General features: G+C 54.2%; 2 protein-coding genes across 55 annotated transcripts in view; both read right to left on the minus strand.

Moving 5' to 3' along the window:
- SCRIB (scribble planar cell polarity protein) overlaps positions 1–9,202 on the minus strand; it is a 104,752-nt gene extending 95,550 nt beyond the window's left edge. For 49 of the 50 annotated variants that reach the window (XM_040696220.2, XM_040696184.2, XM_040696178.2 and 46 more), the window contains exon 1: positions 8,979–9,202. In XM_040696220.2, coding sequence (XP_040552154.1) covers positions 8,979–9,140 — 162 coding nt within the window. In that variant the 5' untranslated portion in view covers positions 9,141–9,202. Of the gene's footprint in view, positions 1–4,234; positions 5,930–8,978 lie in introns of those variants that run through there. The other variant, XM_040696180.2, reaches the window with a different exon arrangement.
- A 6,829-nt stretch (positions 9,203–16,031) lies between these two features.
- The window catches only part of PUF60 (poly(U) binding splicing factor 60), a 28,788-nt gene continuing 24,115 nt past the window's right edge, over positions 16,032–20,704 (minus strand). For 4 of the 5 annotated variants that reach the window (XM_046925754.1, XM_046925755.1, XM_046925762.1 and 1 more), the window contains 2 exons: positions 20,173–20,408; positions 16,815–17,247 (listed from right to left, as the gene is read on the minus strand). In XM_046925754.1, coding sequence (XP_046781710.1) covers positions 16,948–17,247; positions 20,173–20,408 — 536 coding nt within the window. In that variant the 3' untranslated portion in view covers positions 16,815–16,947. Of the gene's footprint in view, positions 17,248–20,172; positions 20,409–20,704 lie in introns of all 5 variants that reach the window. The other variant, NM_001031380.3, reaches the window with a different exon arrangement.

Consider the following 20,704-nt stretch of genomic DNA (forward strand, 5'->3'; position numbering starts at 1 on the left):
CAAAAGGCAGCAGCTCTGCACTCCCAAGGAGAAATTGTCCTGCAATAGCCGAGCACTGGGCCCACCAGCACCAGGCTGCAGACCCACACACTGTTCAGCTGCTCCCCGCCGCAGTAACGCAGCTCTCCGTAATGCAACCCAGCCGGATTTCCGACTATTTAACCCCACGGATCAGGCCCTGAGGAATGCACTTGAAATATATAAAAGTGCTTCACCATTAGCAGCGCATTCCAGCTGAGACAAAGCAGGCTGTCTCCAAGCCAAGCGCTCAGCCAGCTGCCTCTTCCTATAGGCATTTAACCAGGACAGAGGAATGCAGCCCCCCCAGGGGGGGAGTGCAGCAACTGTTGGGCTGCAGACAGCAACAATGCCCCAGAATCTGATGCAGGAGCAAAGCGAAATCTCGGGTCCAAACGAAACAACAAACTAAGTCAGAGCTGTGGAAAGGAAATCCCCAAGTCAGAATGAGATCAGCACAGCTAACGCTCCCCTCCTGCAAAGAGCTGCGGGTTTGGGGTTTTTCTGGTTTTTGGGTTGGTTTTCCTTTTGTTTTGTTCTAAACAGAACTGCAGCAATCCATCGCCTCAGAGTGCATCTCAAATGAAGAAGCAACAGCAGACACCCCATTCGTTCTCCAGACCCATCCTTTCTCACCATCCTACCACCTCCCCACCCCTCCCCAGCCCAGCCCCTCTCAGACTGCTCCCATCCAACCTCCACATCAGGGTCAAAGAGACCCAATTCACCCTCTCCTCCTCCTCAGCCACTTTCTGACCAAAGAAGAGCCAGCCAGCAACTACAAAGGCAGTTTCCTTATCTGTAGTGTCACAAATGTTGGCAGTAGGGAGTAATGCCAAGAGTCAGACAATAACCTGTCCCAACTGTTTCATGTAGGAGTGCATTTTCTTGCAGCTGAAATCATCTCGCCCCATGCATTCGTACAGCTCACATCTCCAGCACCGCAAGTGACTTTGAGAGGCACAGAAGAAACAAAAGCCCTGAACCAAATGAAACCACAAATAAGCTCTAATCCTGGAGCTGGGAAGCAGACAGGGCAGGCATGGCCAAGAGTAAGAGCTGATACTGAGCAGGGCAGCCACAGCACTGCAAATCACAATCTTGGGGTCCAGAGGAGCGCATCTGGGGGCTGGAAAAGACTTTAGGGAGAGTGAAATGTCCCTTTGTGGAAGGAGGGAGCAGGAGATCCTCAGACCAAAGGCACGAACAGCTTCTGTGGGCAGGAAGGACACAAATAGGAAGGTGTCAAAGGGGCTTTCCAGGGAGCAGCTCAGACACCACTGAATGCCCAGAACTGGAAACGGGCGGAGGAGGAGTTGGGAACCACAGGGAACAGCACAGCTGAGGGCTCTGCACGCCATGAGCCACGCACAGAGCATCTGAGGACCCTCTGTGCTCCTTCACTGCTGCTCCTCATCTGTGTTTCTGTCAAGGAGACATGAAAGTAAGGACACCAAACTCAAGGCCACCAAACCCTGCGTCTGGAGGCTGGAGGGAAGTGATGCCAGCCCGATCTTCAAGAAGGGCACAAGGAGGACCAGGGGGGGCTCCAGGTCGGTCAGCCTCACCTCAGCCCCTGGGAAGGCGACCAACAGCAAATCCTGGACATGTGAAAGAGGGTAAAAACCACCCGGAGCAGACAGTATGGGTTTGCCATGCCTAACCAATGTGGTAACCTCCTGTAAGGAATGGATGAGGGGAGCAGTGGATATGGTCTTCTTCCTGCAGTTCAGTACTGCCTGTGACACTCATTCCCCCACATACCTTCAAAGAGAAGCCGCTGAGCATTGGGCTGGATGAAGAGATCACAGATGCACAGAATGATGTGGAGGAGATGGAGAGGAAGACTGAGAACCACCTGGATGGGTCCGGTGACGGTGGTCAATGGTGCAAGGTCTGGTTGGAGGCCAGGAATGAGCAACATGCCCCAGGGCTCAATGCTGGGGCTGCTCAGCCTGGAGAAGCAGCAGCTTGGGGGGGTCCCATCAGTGCCCACGGATGCTGCTGGGAGGGGCACAGAGGATGGAGAAGGCTCTGCTCAGCACTGCACAGTACCAGGACAAGAGGCAGCAGCCTCTGTGGCATGAGAGGTTCCCTCTGCCCATCAGGAGGCACTTCACTGTGCGGGTGGCTGAGCAGCAGCATGGGCTGCCCAGGGGTTGTGGGGTGTCCTCCTTGGAGATGTTCAATAGCTGCTGGGCACCCGCTGCGGGTATCCCTGGGCTGGGCCTGACGAACCCTGAGGTCCCTGCCAGCCTCAACCGTTCTGTGATCCCATGAAATTCAGGAATACTCAGGGAGGGGAACACGCATAGCAGGTCGGGTGAGACCTAAGGAGGTTAACCCCTAATCACCAATTAAACACCACCCCAATCATTCCCGGCAGATGCTCAGAGAACAGCCGAAGGGAACAAGGAGAGATCTCAGAGATGTGAGCAGATCAGCTCATCACCAAATGAGCTGCGGGGCCACCGTGATACCGTATCTATTCACTTTGAGGCAGTGCCCACAATCAGGAGCAACAGAAGGTAAATCTTTGCCAGGGGTATCACCGAGGAACAGGAAAAACTCAAAGGTGCCAACTCATCCCACGCAGCCACAGACAGAAGACACCATCAACCACATTACAGAGCCATATCTGGAGGTTTACGGTTATGAGATCGCTGAACCCAGAGGAAAGACCGAGTGGGTGTTTCTGCTGATGGCCTCACTTTGCAGTGCAAAACCAGCAGAGGGGAAGCACAGGTGAGAGGCAGCACCATCTCAGACACAGCACCGAAACCTTCTGCTTCGCTGAACCTCATCTCCCAGCCCGCCTTCCTGCCTCACTGCTGCACCCGCTTGAACCTCCTCCAAGACCCGAGCTCCTTCCTTCCAAGCAGGGGCACACCTAAATGAAGGCAACCACACACCTTGGAGCTCACTGAGAACCACATGGTCAGTTATTGCTGGTAGTCCATTAAGGCCTATGTAAAACCACCTCCTTGCTCCTCAAGTCCTGGGGTTGCACAAGCTCTTTTTTCCCCCCATAAATGAGCTGATTCGCAGCTACTGCCACTCCAGCACGAGACCTTCCCTTCCTCACCAACCAGGCTGGATGTGGCTCTGGGCAGCCTGGGCTGGTCTGGTGGTTGGTGATCCTGCACACAGCTGGGGGTTGGAACGAGATGAGCATTGTGGTCCTTTGCAAGCCAGGCCATTCTAGGCTTCTATCATTTATAAGACAGACGGTTACAGCACACAGAGAGGACAGTGAGGGTGACACAGCCCTCGCTATTTATCATCTGGGTAGCAGCACACCCAGAAAGTCAGCTTTCAGAGCACCAAACCCACATCCATGTGTACACATTAACTATACAGCTCCTGAAAGGCACGGAGCAGTGCCAGCCCTGTGCACAGGTAACAATCAAGCCAAACCAGTTTGCTGGCTGGTTCTGCTAACCAACGCAGCATGCGGATCCGACACAGCCATGACACAGCGGTGCCCACTGCAGCCCTTGCTGGGCACTGAGTGTGCTGGGTCTCGCTGGGCAGGTCCATCACCAACGGGTGATTCATGGCTCCCAGCTTTCTCAGGGGAGGGCAATTAGCACGGTCAGATTAAAAGGAGCAGCTCCACTCCGCCATGCAAGTAAATAAAAGACGCCATCCTCCTTGCAAGCCACAGATGCCAGAAAATTAAAAGCTTAATTAGGCTCGCAGGCCCCACCTCGTCTTGGGAAAGTGACAAACACAGCTCTCAGGTTTGGTCCTGCTCCGGACAAAGGGCAGCAATGCTCTCACCCCGGGCAAACTGCGGCCCAGCAGGAGGAGCCGGGAGCCCTCTGCCAGCCAAGGCTGAGACCGTGCAAACAGCAACAGGACGGGGGCTGCAGGGCTGCCCTCCTCTGTGCTGCTCCAGCCAGGCGTGCACCTCCTCTGCTCTTCAGTGTGCGATGGAAACAGCTCACCACGCAGCAGGAAACAAAACGTCTTCTGCATCACACAGCTGACCAGGGCAGTTTTGGTAAGGATGAAGCAAAGCGGGGAAACCGCATGCCCTCAATCAGACATCATCCCCAGGGCACACCTCTCCAGAACCACCACTGCTCAGAACCCTCGGGACCCCATCAAACAGCCATGGGACCCCATCAAACAGCCATGGGACCCCATCAAACAGCCATGGGACCCCATCAAACAGCCATAATAGGTCCTCTTTCCCCCTGCCCCAACTCACAGCTCTTCCTGTCCAGGTGTCCCTCCAGCCCCCGGTCCCCACGTCCCGCTGCATGCTGCTGCCGACACGAGGCCTCCTCCCAGCCCACCACCTCGCTCATTATCTGCAGTCCCTGCTCAGCTCCACCTCCTCCTCCTCCTCCTCCACCAGGTCCCAACCTCCGCTCCACCCAGGTGTCTCCTGACCTCCCCCGGTGCCTCCCCATGCCCCAAACCTGAGCACTCCTCGGCAGGAGACACCGGACCCACACAGTCCACAGCGAGCAGTTCAGAGGTGCCAAACCCACCAGAAAGGAATGAATCACAGAATATCACCGACCCATAAGGATCCCTGAGTCCAAATCCAGGCTCTGACAGCAGATCCCCACCGACCACACTCTGCTCCATCCACCAGCTCCAACGGTCTGAATGCCGCACTACCTTCATTTTGGGCGGCCCTTATGGGTCCCTTCCAACTGGAGACACGCTATGATTCAACCCTTTCTGGTGATATCAGCACCTCCAAACTCCACACTGTGGACTACGCCAGCAAGGCAGAGCAGAAGTCAGCACAGAGCAAGGCAGATCTCCTCTGGATCTCAGGCACCAGTGAGGAGCACAGGGAACAGCTCATATAAAACCTATCGCCTTCTATTAAACCACCCATATCACCCGGGAGATGAGGTGGTTGGGTCACCATCCCTGGCTGTGTTTAACAGCCGTCTGGATGCGGTGCTCAGGGACATGATTGAGCGGAGGGCTGTTGGAGTTGGGGTAGGATGGTTGGGTTGTGGTTGGACTCAGTGATCTTAGAGGGCTTTTCCAACCTGAGCAATTCTATGATTAAACCTGGCAGCAAATCCCTGCAGCAAGGCAGCAGATGCTCCCAGCATTGATTTCATCCATCACTTCAAGCAAGCAGAGTTCAGCCACCATCGTGCAAAACCCAGACTCAGTACAGACAACATTCCACATGGGACAAATAAAGAGGAGCAGCAGCAGACAGCAGGCAGTTGAGCACTGCTGGGAAGAGAGAAACACACATTCACCTCTCCAGCCAAGGAAGGAAGAGTCCAAGGAAGCACAGCAGTGTCACTCAGCAGCGCCAGAGGCAGACGGATCCTCTCATCGGATGCAGAGCAAAGCAGCATCAGAAAGGGACGTGGGAAGTGCCGGTCCTGAAGGCAACAATGCCACCCCTCCACTCCTTCACTTCGAAAGCAGCACCACTGCCTTTCCCAAAATCCTGCTTGCACCCTTGAAAACAAACCTGCTCCGGCTGAGCGCGCTAACAATGACTGCGTGCTCTCATTCATGCTCCTCTATGTGATCCCCATCTATTACTCTCCTGCGCCTCCCCTACGCACACATTTCAGTAATTGCCCACCTTGCGTAACACGGAGATCCTCACTCCTCTGCTGGAGGATCTGTTTGCGCCCACACAGCAGTCATATCCCCCAGCAACGTCCTCCTGTATGAGATGTGCGTGCAGGATCACCACTGGGACCGAGCAACGCAGCTCTCCCTGCCCAGAACACGGCACCCTGTGCCGTCCCCTGGGTGGCTCCATAACAACACATCCCTGTGCTGCCAGAGTGCATCAGCTCCATCTGCACCACGGGAGGAGATCTGCTGGGGGTGGCTGCAATGGGAAGCACCACAGGACCTTTTCTGCTCCCTCCTCCCCAGGTGGCAGTCCCCAGCAGCTCCTTGGGCAGCGTTAGAGGTGTGGTGCCCATTTCCCAGCTGCACACCTCCGGCCCTCACCTCTGCTCGTAGGGAAGAGTGCAACCACACGAAGTCCAGCACAGCACTTCTCCTCCAGGTCTCTGCCAGGACAGGCAGCACAGCCTCATCTCAGCCACAGACAGCGCCTTTACACACACACACGCCACGAATAGGTCCATTTCTTTTCTAAGCCCACATCAATTTTGAGCAAACCTGGATTTTCCTTGTGCAAAAGGTGCTGCACACCTCCCACCAAGCTCCTTTCTGCTCCCTGCACCTCTTCTGGCTTTACCACTTCTGGGACTGCAGGGCAAGAAACATCATTCATAGGACAACAGTCTCACTTTTTTCTTTTTCCTATTGCTTTTCTGATAATTCCTCAGCAGAAAAGTCTAAAAACTGAAAACACTCCATTGCCACCAAGGGAGCCGCGATGCTGGGACGGGTCACGGTGTAAGTGCTGATGCTGCAGAGCAGGACAGATGCAACACCCAGAGATCAGCAACTGCGTCCACCAGCACTGTCAGCCTGAGTGACAGCAGAAAGGAGGCACAGAGGTGAGCACAGATACAAAGTGCTGCTTTTGTGGGCAGGATCGGACCCACCTGACTGCAGAATAAGCCAAACGTCAGCACGAAATTCACATCTATCATCCAAAAGATGCTCTTCAAAGCTAAGAGCAAACGGCACCTACAGCTCAGGCAGAAGTCCAAATGCTTCTACGTGAACCAAGATAAGGCTGTGGCTGATCACACGGACGAGGAGGAGCGAGGATCAGCAGGTTCACTGAGATGTGTTGCAATGGGCCTCCTCTGCAAGAGGACGCTCATCCATCAGCCCCAACCTGCCTGCAACACCAACCTCCCAGCAGCCTGAGAAGCATCTCTGCCTGAAGCACAGCCCTACAGACACGACGGGAGAGCCAGCAGAGGAAGACCCACCGCTCCACCCCTGAGCCAGACGGGCTCAGGGTGCCTCCAACAAGAGCAAGCAGGAAGGCACAGAGCAGTGCCACTGCTCCGATGGAATCCGTACAGACAGGGATGCACTCATGGTTCAGTGGAGCAAAAACGAAACTAATCATTGTGGCCTGAATTAAAAGGAAGGGTTTGGGTTGTTTTTTTTTTTCCTTTCAGTCTTCATGGCAATAAGGACGGGCCAGTGGCTCATAGAATGAATCACAGAATGGTTGGTTTGGAAAGGACCTGAAAGATCACCCATTCCCAACCACGGGTTGGGTGCTCCCCACCAGGTCAGGCTTCCCAGGGCCCCATCCGTGGCCTTGGGCACTTCCAGGGATGGGGAAACAGGAGAAGCCCAACAAGAAACTTCAGAACAACAACATCATTGACTTTTTCCCTTGATACTTCCAATAAAAAGGCAACTCAGACCACGTTTACTCCTACGAGCTCCTGTCCAAACACACTGCAGTGACGCACTCCCTCGCTCCAGCACGACACTTATTAACCACCTCTTTAAGTACGGTACAACCACCAAGGGCTGCACGGAAGAACTCCCTCCAGCCGTGTCTCCAGGTCCCCTCCCTCCTGAGAGCACAGGCTCACATCCCAGCTCCTATTTGCTATGTCCCGCCCTCCACATCACCACCCCTTCAGCTGTGAGCCATAACTTCACGGCACAGATAAAGGAGCACGGCTGCATTCAGAGCCCTCCCTATGGAAGGCCGTAAAAACCATCAGCACCGAGGGCCACTCAGAGGTGGCCTCTGAGATGCTCAGAGGACCAGAGAGCCTCTGTATGGAGAAAGGCTGAGGGAGTGGGGTTTGGTCAGCCTGGAGAGAAGAAAGCTACGGGGAGACATCACTGCAGCCTTCCAGTACTTGAGGGGAGATCCTAAGCAGGAGTGGAACTGACCTTTCACGTGGTCCGACAGCAATAGGAACGGCTTTCAAATTAACAGGGGAGATTTGGGTGAGACGTGAGGGGGAAATCCTCTGCTGAGAGGTGGGGAGACCTCGGCAGCACCGCCCAGAAACATGGTGCCATCCTGGAGGTGCCCATAGGCCACGGATGGGGTGAGCTGGCGGGGGGCAGCCAGGCCATGGCAGGGGGGTCCCTTCCAACCCAATGATTCTACAGCTCTGTGGTTCTATGAAGGAAACCACGGAGTGGGAAGCGCCCGGGTCCTGCCCACAGACACCTACAGCCCCCCGTCCTCAGCTCCAACACCAGAACCGCCCCGGCACCGTTTGTGGCAGCACAGGAGCAATTCACCACGGCAATAACCGTGCAGGGAGCGCCGAGGTGGATCGGAACTCGGGGAGAACCACAGAATCACGAAGGTCGGAGAAGAGCTCCGAGGTCACCAACCCCAACCCCAGCCCACCCCGCTGTGCCCGCTGACTGCAGGCAGCCCCACAGACCACGTCCCCTCGGTCCTTAAACACCCCCCAGGGACGGCGGCCCCCCCCCTCCCCACAGGGGCAGCTGTGCCCTGCATCACCGCTCGTCCTGACAAGGACCCCCTGAGACCCCGCCCGAGCTCCAACGCGAGCCCAGCGCCTCCCGTCCCACCGCCGACCCCGGGAGCAGAACCCGACCCCCCCTCGCTCCGACCCCCCTGCAGGGCCCGCGGGGAGCAGTGAGGTCTCCCTCAGCCCCTCCGCCCCACACGGCCCCACTCCCCGACCCCGCACAGCTCTGCCGCCCTCCTTCGGACCCTCTGCATGGCCTGGGTGCCTTTTTCGGAGTCAGAGGCCCGACGCCGCACGCAGCGGTAAATAACAACAAACTTCCTCCGCACCCGTTACGACTCACAGCCTGAAATCGAGCCCTTCCACCCGCGCCGTCCCACACAGCCGGCAGTGGAACGCAGAGCTGCCGAGCTCGCACCGGGCCCCGCTCACGGCTCGGGGCGGATCCGGGGCTGCACCCCGCGGGGATCTCCAGGCCCGGAGCCTCCCCCGGGAGCGCCGCGAAGGCCGCACGGACGGGCGGGGGAAGGAAGGGAGCGGAGCGCCGCGCCGCAGCGCCGGGGCCGGGGGGCGAGGCCGGGCCGGGCCGCAACGAGGCCTCACCTTGGGCAGCTCGCGGAGCTGGTTGGCGTCCAGCAGCAGCTCCTCCAGCGAGCGGCTGTAGCGGTAGATCTCCTCGGGCACGGCCTGCAGCGAGCAGTGCCGCCGGTCCAGCGCCTCCACGTGCCGGTTGCAGCGCCAGAGCGGCGGGACGCAGCGCAGCATCGCGGCCCGGATCGGTCCGGGGGCTCCGGGAGCGCCGCGCCGGGAAGGGCCGACCCGGGGAGGGGAGAAGAGGGGAGGGCCCGGATGTGCCGTGCGGAGGAGGCGGCGCCGGGAGGGGAAGGGCCGAACGGCACCGCGGTACCGCGATCCCTTCGCACCGCCCCCGGGGCGGCCCGGAGGGTCCTCGGCCTTCCCCGCCCCCCGCGGGCGGCGTCGGGAAACGGAGTGCGGAGCCGTGGATGGGGGGTGGGGGGCGGGGGGCGGAGCGGAGCGGCTCGAGGGGGGCCGAGAGCTCCGTACTGCCCCGAGAGGCGGCTGAGGTGAGAGGAGCGGTGGTCGCGCTCTGCCACGGGGAGCCGCGGTAGGACGGCAGGCGGTGGCCGCGTATTGCACTGGGGACGTTCAGAACGGAGGCGGGAACGATCCCTTCTGGGGGAGGAGGTGAAATGAGCGGGCAGAGGCTGCCCGGAGAGTCACTGAATGGCTGGGTTGGAAGGGACTCCAAGGATCACGAAGCTCCAACCCCCCACCACACACAGGGCCACCAACCTCCACACTCAATACCAGCCCAGGCTGCCCACGGCCCCATCCAACCCGGCCTTCAACACCTCCACGGATGGACGGGGCATCCACAGCCTCTCTGGGCAGCTGTTCCAGCACCTCACCACTCACTCTGTCAAGAACTTCCCCCTCACATCCAACCTCAATCTGCCCTCCTTCAGCTTCAAACCATTGCCCCTTGTCCTGCTGTTATCTACCCTCCCAAAGAGTTGCCTCCCCTCCTGTTTGGAGGCTCCCTGTAGGTCCTGGAAGGCTGCAATGAGCTCACCCCACAGCCTTCTCTTCTCCATGCTGAACAAGCCCAGCTCCCTCAGCAGCCTTCTCTTCTCCATGCTGAACAAGCCCAGCTCCCTCAGCCTGTCTTTGTAGGGGAGGTGCTGCAGCCCTCTGAGCATCTTTGTGGCCTCCTCTGGATGTGTTCAGCTCCAGAATGTGGTGCCATGGGAGAACTTGCGTGCATTGTAACAGAAGCGTGAGGCTCAAAGCTTCTGCCCCGCATTATCCACACGACAGTGCTGTCCTCTTGTTCTCATTGCAGATTGCTTCTCAGCTTCCCAGTTTCTGGGACTCCCAGCACAGGAAGGACGTGGAGCTCTTGGAGCGGGTCAAGAGGAGGACTACGAAGATGGTCAGAGGGCCACTAAGATGGTCAGAGGGCTGGAGCACCTCTCCTGTGAGAAAAGGTTGAGGGAACTGGGCTTGTTTAGCCTGGAGAAGAGAAGGCTGCGGGAAGACCTCATTGTGGTCTTCCAGTACTTGAAGGGAGCGTATAAACAGGAGGGGGAACGGCTGTTTACGAGGGTGGATGACGACAGGACAAGGGGGAATGGTTTAAACTGAGACAGGGGAGGTTTAGGTTGGATATGAGGAGGAAGTTTTTCCCCCAGAGGGTGGTGACGCCCTGAACAGGTTGCCCAAGGAGGCTGTGGATGCCCCATCCCTGCAGGCATTCAAGGCCAGGCTGGATGTGGCTCTGGGCAGCCTGGTCTGCTGGTTGGTGACCCTGCACACAGCAGGGGGTTGGAACGCAATGAGCACTGTGGTCCTTTTCAACCCAGGCCATTCTATGAGTCTGTGATTCTGTAGTACATCGGTCAGGTGTGTTTTCCTTGCACAGTTATTTCTGCTCCTTTACCCCCTCCACATTCCCCACCTCCAGCCCAGCTGTGTCCCACAATCATTGCACATCTCTGCAGAGAGCCCCGCGCACAGGGAAGGCTCACACAGCCGCAGCAGCGCAGCTCCAGCATTCCATGCACTGCCCTCATAGCGCACAGCTGAAAACATCCCTGCTTCAAACAGGGATAGAAGTGGTTAATGAGTGGCTAACATTACAGAGCGAGGCACCGTGCTCTGTGAAAAGCAGAAGGATCGTGGCTTATCCCTGCATTCCCACCCCATCTTAGTGAGGGGCAGCAGCAACGGGTGGGGAGTTCAGAAGGAATTTATGACCGTTGGGTTGGTGAAGCTGCTTCAGGTGCACGGCATTCCCTGATAGCAAGACCGTGCTGCATTAACATGGGCTGGAGCATGGCTCCTGGTTTGTTCTATTTTGTTTGTCTGGGGGAAAGCACTGCCTGATATTACACAGCACAGTCCCATGGGACATCACAGAGGCAGCAAGCAAACAATCAAACTACAACAGCAACAGCCAAACTAAGAGCGATGGCCACAGGAGCTGTACAGGTGGTTCCAGCAGTGGGGAAAAAGAAAGGTGAGATTTCAGTTTTGGGTCAGCATTTCAGCACCTGTCCCAAAATGGGGGGGATGTTCCTGCAGCACTGCCTGGAGAGCAGAGCGGCAGCAGATGGGGGCAGAGATGGAGAATGCCGAAGACTGAGCCCTCCTCAACCTGAACAGCAACGCAAGGTTTCAGCAAAGGCAAATGAAGGTTCCGGTTATATATAAGCTCCTTAGTTTGGAATTATATGGAAGTGCAGAAACAATTCACACGGAATGGAAAGCAGCCCCAGAAGGTGCCCACGATGGGGCTGAAGTGGTTTGGGTGAACCCAGTTAATACAGATCAGTGAAATTGTGTCTGTTCAGACCAGAACCATCAGAATAACTGAAAACTTGTAAGGAAGGAGATTGTGTTTATCCAGTCTATTAAAACGCTAATAATTGCAACACATCATGTTCTGTGAAGTTGCACCAATAAGAGTATAACCGATAAAACCCGATCTGTTTAAGCTAAATGAGGATGATAACACAAGAGCAGGTATGAAACCAGCTGCCAACGTCAGGTTTCCAACTTCAGCACGTTGGGAAAAGGTAAATCCCAGCATTTCAGATCAAGACCACAGCTCTGAGTCTGACCCTCCAGCCAGCTGCTTGCCCACGGAGCAGCCCGTCCATCACATCCTTCTCTGTCCAGTGTAGGCAAAAGGATGGGACAGTGCCCAGCGCTGTGCACAAGTCCAGGTAGATAACGTTGGTCGCTCTTATCCACCAGCGCTATAACTGCGTTGTAGAGAACCAACACATCCTCAGGGAAGCTGTGCTGGCTGTCACCAACCAGCTGGGGATCAGGGGGGTCAGGTTGGACATCAGGAAAAGGTTCTTCCCCAGAGGATGTTGGGCATGGAACAGCTCCTCACGGTGCTCTTAGACATTGGGTTTGGGCGGTGCTGCGTGGGGCCGGGGGTTGGACTCGGTGATTCTTGTGGATCCCTTCCAGGTGGGAATATTTGATGATTCAGTAAACCACCTCTCTTCTCCGTGTGCTTCAGCAGTTTCCAGGAGAAGGGCTGAATGGTTTAAGCTGGAAGGGGACCTTAAAGATCACGCACTGCCAACCTCCTGCTGTGGGCTGGTTGTCCCCACCAGCTCAGCACCAGGGCCCTTCGCCCCATCCTTGGGCACCTCCAGGGATGGGCATCCACACTTCTCTGGGCAGCAGTGCCACCGCCTCACCCCGTCCAGGTAAAGGACTGCCTCCTCTTTCTTTGCTGGCGTCCTCTTTCAGAACGACGAGGACGCTCACAGCTGCATTAGCAACACACAGCCCTGTCACTGCCACAGCAGAAAAACTGAGGATCCACATAAGAGGATGCACAGGAAACCGCCGACAGATTGGAGTTTTACCTTTATTCATGGGGGAAGTTGAACTGTTTATCTGGAATAAAGGTTACGTGGACGGAGTCTTCCCAAATACACCGAAACACTGAAGAAACTTCAGCCTTTATCTCTTTCTGCTCGTAGGATCAGCAATCCTCAGACTGAGCAGAAATCCCACCTTGCACCTTCACAGGCCGCCAGCAGGAACTGGACAGAGAACAGCATTCCGTACATTGAAGACCTGAAATCTGAGGTCTGGGACCAAATAAACCGTGGGTGGAATGCAGCGCTATAAGGTGCATCCATGCACGGTGTCACTCAGGGATTGGTTGACCCTTCTGTCCAAGCATTGAAATCTCAGTCAGGAGACTCAGAAAAACGTGTTTCATTGCTGCGGTTGGGTTGGGACAAACAGGAGGGACAGAAAGAGGCTGGAACCTGAGGAATATAGACCGAACTTGGCTGAGTCTTCTGGAATCATTAAACACTGGGCAGAGCTCATTGGAGCCCCTGTGTCCATAGGGGTGATGCCTCGAACCTTGGAAGCGATCCTGCACAGGCAGGAGACGTCTGAGCAGATGGCAGAGGTGCAGATTTCGGCAAACTTCCTTTTCCCTGCTGTGCTGAAACGACCCAATTCAGAACTTAAGAGCCACTCCTCCAGGTCTCAGGAGGATACCAGGCTTCTCTGACACATTTTTTCCTCACCCCAGCTTAAGCTGCATTCTTTTGGAACAGCGCTGACGGGGCTCCAGGAAAGGCTCAGACCTCCTTCAGGTTGGATATTAGGAACTATTTCTTCTCGCAAAGAGAGGTGATGCAGTGGCGCAGGGCAGAGGGGGACTCTCCATCCCCGGAGGTGATCCTGAGCTGTGGAGATGTGGTACTGGGGGACACGGTCGGTGGGCACGGTGGGGCGGGATGGGGTTGGACGTGGGGATCTTGGGGGTCTTTTCCAACTGCAGTGATTCTATCACGGAACTGATGAGCCGGAGCCACCACCTGAGGGCCCAGCCCAGAACGGGCTCTTGGCCTTTGCTTTGCACCAGTGCCGTTTCCTGCAGGGGTCAGAGAAATCAGTGATCAGGCCCAGGCTGAGAGCTCCAGCACTCCAGTAAAAGGGTTTCCTCCTCACCCCAAACATTTTGGGGATGCTTTCAGCCCAACGCAGAGCCTCCTCCGACAGCTGCCAGCAGGCAGAGCTGTTTGATACTTTGTGCAGCTGCATCTCCACAGCTCGAGGCCATCAGTAAGTGAAGACACAAAGCATCCCAGCAGCTCAGCTCCATCCCCGTTGGAGCAGCTGGGTTACACTCCAGAGGAGGATGAGCCCATGGTTCACCACACCTACCAACCTGAGGTCCCCACTCGGTATTGGTACGCCTCAACACGGGCTCCAGGAATCATAGGAACACAAGAACAGTTTGGGCACATCTCAGCTTCTCGTGCCTTTCAAGCAATTACTGCAGATCCTAATGAGAGGACCGTTCCCAGGCCCAGCTTAGGTGAGCAAATTAAGGTCAGTCCAGTGGTGCGGAGCCACGTGGCAAGATTTCCAAGCTGCTTCTGCAAAATGCCCATTGTGCTCACATCTTCCAAACAGCTCACCCTGATGAGGGTGCTTCACCCCTGTCAAGATCTGTTTACGAGGGTGGACAGCAATAGAACAAGGGGGAATGGTTTAAACTGAGACAGGGGAGGTTTAGGTTGGATATGAGGAGGAAGTTTTTGCCCCAGAGGGTGGTGATGCACTGGACAGGTTGCCCAAGGAGGCTGTGGATGCCTCATCTGTGGAGGCATTCAAGGCCAGGCTGGATGTGGCTCTGGGCAGCCTGGTCTGCTGGTTGGCGACCTGCACATAGCAGGGGGTTGGAACGCAATGAGCACTGTGGTCCTTTGCAACCCAGGCCATTCTAGGATTCTGTGATTCTATGACCAACGCTGCCAAAGGATCAGTTGAGGAAGCCCTACAGAAACCCTGCTCTGCAGTGCTGCATTCTGCCAATAGGAAAACCTCACACAGAACTCTCCAAAATGCACTTGTGAGGGAATGGTGAGGGATTACCCCCACAACCTTTTTTTCTGTGGTACAGCTTCCCAAATCAGAATTTCCCATTCTGTATGGGAGGAATAGGCCAGTTTACACATAGAATACAGAATAAAGCAGATTTTACCCCCTCACGCCATCCCTAACATCACGGTGACCTGTCACACACACACACACACACACCTATCTCCAAATCCTACAGCATTAAAGACATCTGGCCTACATCACACCTTTATAGGATCCAGGGGAAAAAGTCCTTCCTTAGCCCAGGATTTTTTCTCTACTTCCATTTTTAGTTTGAGATCCGTTTGTCTGCCTTTCCCACTCCATGTGTAGCTTACACTGATCCTTCGTCACACTGTTGGGCTGTCAAATCCAAAGCCCCTTTGAACTTTTAGCTCTCAGCCAGCCATCCTTTAACACATGCTGGATCCTCCCATCAGCTTCTACCCTTCCCCTTCCCTGCTGTTTTGGAACCATCACCAACATAAGGAAGCATCCTTCCTAAGGAAGGTGCCACCTCACACTCCTACATCCAGTTTACAGCAACGAGCACCAGAAAATGGAAACCAGGGAGAATGGAGGGCAATGCAGAAACAAGCTGGAGATGGTGAACTTTCCTCTGTGTTACAGACAAAAGCAGTGAGAAGTGGCGATACGCTGCCAAATAAAAGGAAGCTGTGAAAGAGGCCGATGGGATCACGGTGGTGTGGGATGAGGCCCTTCCAGCACACTAAGAGAGGAATGCCACCACGCCAGGCCCTGCAAAGGTCTCACCTGGAATGCATTCATCGGGTCTAATTAACTACTACCAAGAAAATGAAATTACTGTGTTCAGCTCTGGGGCCCACAGCGCAAGAAGGGCACAGAGCCATGGGAGCAGTGCCAGGCTCAGCCCGCAGAGATGCTGAGGAGTTGGAGCACCTCTGCTACAGAGCCAGACTGAGAGCTGGGGCGACGTCAGAACAAAGATAAGTCAACACATTAACTGTAAATTAGGCTTCAAATACAGATTTCTAACCTGTAACAGAAGTTGGAATATTTGAAACAAGATAATTTTTAGTGTCTCTAAGTTCAGAAGCAGTGTGCAGCTCAACCCAGACCGCCCTTCTGAAATTCCTTTGAGATCCTTCTTCTGTTATTAGAATTTCTACACTACTTTTCCTTCAGCTCTGTGCTGTCTTTGCAGTTTCACATAATAAACGATACAATATCCCCTTATATGCTTACAGTATTTAGAATCGTTAACACCAGCTAATTTTATTCTTAATTAGACAGAAAGATACTGGAATAAATGCATTCAGGTTTTCAAAATACTACAAAAACTTCGAGCCCTCAAAAAGGCCCAACTTTTCTTTCAGGCGAGGCATGTGTTCCGTATTTCTGTCCATAACACAAGGACTGGATATTTAATAAAAGCACTTTACGTGGTGAAAATCAGTTATTCCCCCTCTTCATCCCAGCTATGATGCTGGCGGTCTGACCTGACACTCTTATTCTGGCACATTAAGGAAGGATCAGTATGGGTGACCGACTCACCAATAAAACTGAGATCTAACTGTGGATCGGGACAGATAGGATGTGAACGCACCAAGAAGATCCAGCTGGTTCACTTTCGGGCTCTGCTCCACACTGGGGCTGCCTGGGAGCTGAAGCTCAACATGCAGGTTCTCAGCAGGAAGGCACACTCCTAGCACTGCCCCAGCTCTCTCCCATTGTGGCTCACAGTATTTCAGCAGCACCTCTGAGCACTGCTGTATCGCTAAGAGACCCCTCCCTCCTCCATCCCAACTATTCATGGCCCACTTCTGAAGAAAACACTATTCCGGCCCTTGAGGCGCAGCAGGATCCTGACTCGAGTGCTTTTGCAGTGACCACAGTGTGAGGCACAAAGTGCACGCAGGGCCCCTCTTCAGGCTCTGGCTCCACTCTTCCAGGCTGATGAGGCTACACCCACCTGCCCTGGCTGATGGGCATTCGTCCCTTTAATACACGCAAAAACACAAGTTAACTTTCTTGGTGCTTTTATCCAAACTACGAGTACATCACAGAGATCTGTGCCCACTTGGGAGCATTCTTTACACATGGCTAAAAAAACAGACAGGCAGAGGGGACAGGGGCCAAGTCCTTCCTGTAGAGTTCATGCTGACAGGTCGCTGTTATCAAATCTCTCCTGGTCGTACACCTCTGCCACCACCTTCCTGCCAGCAAACCAGCGCCCGTTCAGAGCCTGAATGGCTTTGTGAGTCTCTGAGGCCATGGAGAATTCCACGAAGATCTTGACAATGATCTCAGCATCCTCCTCTTCTCCCTGCTTCTCCTGGTAGATGATGACCCTGTTTACGGCCCCAAATTTGCCACACTCTTCCGTCACTTCTCCCTCCAGGTCATCATCAATGTCCTTTGGATCCACCATGTTGCGAAGCACCATCACAGTGGACTGCAGAGAGAAGGAATGGGACAAATTAATTAGTACACCAGCTTTCCCAGTGTCGTGTCATTACAAATCTATTACATGAAGGCAATAGTGTCTATAATATCCCAAGTTCTTAAGGACAAAGTGTATAAAACTTTTCTCCCCAGGTATCAGAAACATGAACAAATGTCATTCACTGCCAGCTATACTGCAGCTGGTCTCACTAAGAAAGGCTGAGCCATCCTGGGTGCTTTTTAGAATCACAGAGTCATGAAGGTTGGAAAAGACATCCAAGAGCATCCAGTCCAACCTCCCACCTATCACTGCCACTAAACCACATCCCTCAGTATATCTGAACATTCACACAGAATCACAGAATGGTGGGGTTGGAAGGGACCTCAAGGATCATGAATCTCCAACACCCCTGCTGGGCAGGGCCACCAACCTCCCCATTTACTAGACCAGGCTGCCCACGGCCCCATCCAACCTGGCCTTCAACACCTCCACGGATGGATGGGGCATCCACAGCCTCTCTGGGCAGCCCATTCCAGCACCTCCCCACTCTCTCTGTCAAGAACTTCCCCCTCACATCCAACCTCAACCTGCCCTCCTTCAGCTTAAAACCATTGCCCCTTGTCCTGCTCTTATCTCCCCTCTCAAAGAGTTGCCTCCCCTCCTGTTTGGAGGCTCCCTTTAGGTCCTGGAAGGCTGCAATGAGCTCACCCCGCAGCCTTCTCTTCTCCAGGCTCAACAAGCCCAGCTCCCTCAGCCTGTCTTTGTAGGGGAGGTGCTGCAGCCCTCTGAGCATCTTTGTGGCCTCCTCTGGACCCTCTCCAACAGCTCCCTGTCCTTCTTGTATTGGGGGCTCCATACCTGGACACAGTACTCCAGATGGGGCCTCACAAGAACAGAGCAGAGAGGGACAATCACCTCCCTGTCCAGGGTCGGCGACTCCACCACCTCCCTGCACAGCCCTTTCCAGCTCCTGACTGCTCTTTTGGAGAAGTTTTTCCAGGTGTCCAACCTGAACCTTCCCTGCCTCAACCTGAGGCCATTCCCTCTCATCCTATCGCTGTTACGCGGCAGAAGAGGCTGAATCCACCTCACCACAACCTCCCTTCAGGTAGTTACAGAGAGCAGTAGGGCCGCCCCTGAGCCTCCTCTTCTCCACACTGAACAATCCCATTCCCTCAGCTGCTCCCCATCAGATTTGTGCTCCAGACCCCTCACAGCCCCGCTGCCCATCTCTGCACACACCCCACGGCCTCGGGGTCTTTCCTGCAGTGAGGGGCCCAACACTGAGCACAGCACTCGAGGTGCGGCCTCACCAGTGCTGAGTACAGAGGGATGATCACCTCCTGCTCCTGCTGGCTGCACTGTTTCTCATACAAACCAGGATGCCATTGGCCTTCTTGGCCACCTGGGCACACTGCTGGCTCACGGTCAGCCGAACATCAGCCAATACCCCGAAAACTTCAGACAGTCAAAAGAATCGTTTAGGTTGGAAAAGACCTTCAAGATCATCAAGCCAAATCATCCCAACTCTCAACCAAGTAGTGCTGATGCCCACAGCCCCTGCTCAGTGAGCAGCATTTATCAGGCAATGGCTGACCAAGGATTTAATTACAGCACATAACATATGAACCTTTCAGTGTGCCCACAACAGACCTTTGGCACATATCCCTCCATTAAGCCCTTTTGTTACAAAGTTCCTCTCTGCACCACAGAACTGTGGATGTTGTAGGGGACAACCAGAGGTCTCCAGTCCAAACCCAGCCCTCAGGAAGGGCTTCTGAGCATCTGCAAGGATGGAGACTCTACCACCTGTGAGCAGCCTCTGTATGGCTCCGTGCATCAGATCCAGCTCTACGACATCCCTTCCTCCCACCACTGGCTCTGCCCAATGTCACAGCCTAGCAACCACAGTGTTTTGGGATTGGTATAATTAAGAAACACTTGCTCCAGTTCTTTCACACACATCTGCCCAACTGCCTCTTCAAGCCTACTCAAAACAGCAAAATCAGAAGGGTACGTATAGGTTGAAGAACACGAAACATCTCTGAGAGCAGTGTAATTTTAAGACACTTTTTTGATACTCCTAAATGTTTTTTCAAGTATGCCAAATGAATTATTTGGGAAAGGCTCCTGCTGGAAAAAAGCTACCTACTAAGTCAGAAGGGTTGGGACACCTCTAATTATTTGGTCTTTGAGAAATGAAGATCACACAGAAGCTAATTCATCTGTCCTCCCTTATGAAGTGTGTGGAAACACTCTCCCTGTTTTGCATACAGAGAAGAAACATTGTCCATTCAGTGCCAAAGCTTGGGAAATCTGCATGTCTCAATCATGCACAGAAACAAACTAGTGGTCATGCTCAAGCAAGAAACCCGATGAGACAACACAGCCTGTGTTCCAGACCTAACAATCTACAGTCTATTTTTCTAATATACTGGACTTTTCTGCCTTTCAAACTCATTCTCTCTCATTGTATCTTTGGTGAAATTTCATTTTATATAAACCTCACAGTAAAACACTGTAGGGAAAAGGTGGACTCAACCTGGAGTAGATTGCCTCTGTCACAGTGTGCCAGTCTCGCTTCCTTAATTACAAGCCAAAACAAACTACAATGGCCTTTTAATGATGCTGAGCAAACACCGTTTAATCAGAAAGACCTCTTGGCCAAGCCTTTCCTGGCCTGGTGACTGGCCAGCACTCCCAGAGAAACTCAGAGAAGTTCCCAAAGGCAGAATGAGAACCTTCACAAGCAGCAAATGAGTATGTAGCCTTTGTAATCCCACACGAGCTAAGTGGAGCACCTGTAGCAAGTGCTGCAGGAAGCCAGTATCCCATACAGAGCTGCAGAGCTAGCTCACATTAAGACAGACCTAAACCCTGCTGTCTAATTCATTGACAGCTGGAAGCAGCTCAGGGCAGCCATGCTGCACTCACCTCCTGTTTACGAAGCAGTTTCTGCATCACCATGTGACGGGCACTGCTGCCAGATATGCTCATGTGTTCCTGTTCACTCAGCATCTCCGGCCTCTCGGATTCCTGGAACACCTCCTCCTCTTCCTTCTCCTTCTTGACCTCCATCAGGCCCAGTGCTGGAGGACTGGCCAGGATGGGATTCACAACTCCCACCTGGGGAATGGTGACGGGAATGGGAGGGCGGGCAGGCGTAACACCTATAAGGGAACAAATTTTGTAGCACAAAGAACTGATGTTTGGCAACATTCAGATACACGTCAACTGGTGATAAGGAGGACCACAGCATCTAGATGGTTTTATCTGCTCTATGCAAACAACCAGGGAGGTGTAAGCCTTAACAAGCACTCTACACATTCGCCGTATACTTGCTGTGAAGTGAGACTGAGCACAGGACTCTGCACGAGGTAGCAACTATCCCAGCTTCACTGAGGGCTCATGCATTTCTGCTGTGAAGCTCATGCCCCTGTTGTATCTATTACACATCAACATAAAC

Source organism: Gallus gallus, chromosome 2 (assembly GCF_016699485.2).
Source record: "Gallus gallus isolate bGalGal1 chromosome 2, bGalGal1.mat.broiler.GRCg7b, whole genome shotgun sequence".
Lineage (NCBI taxonomy): Eukaryota > Metazoa > Chordata > Aves > Galliformes > Phasianidae > Gallus > Gallus gallus.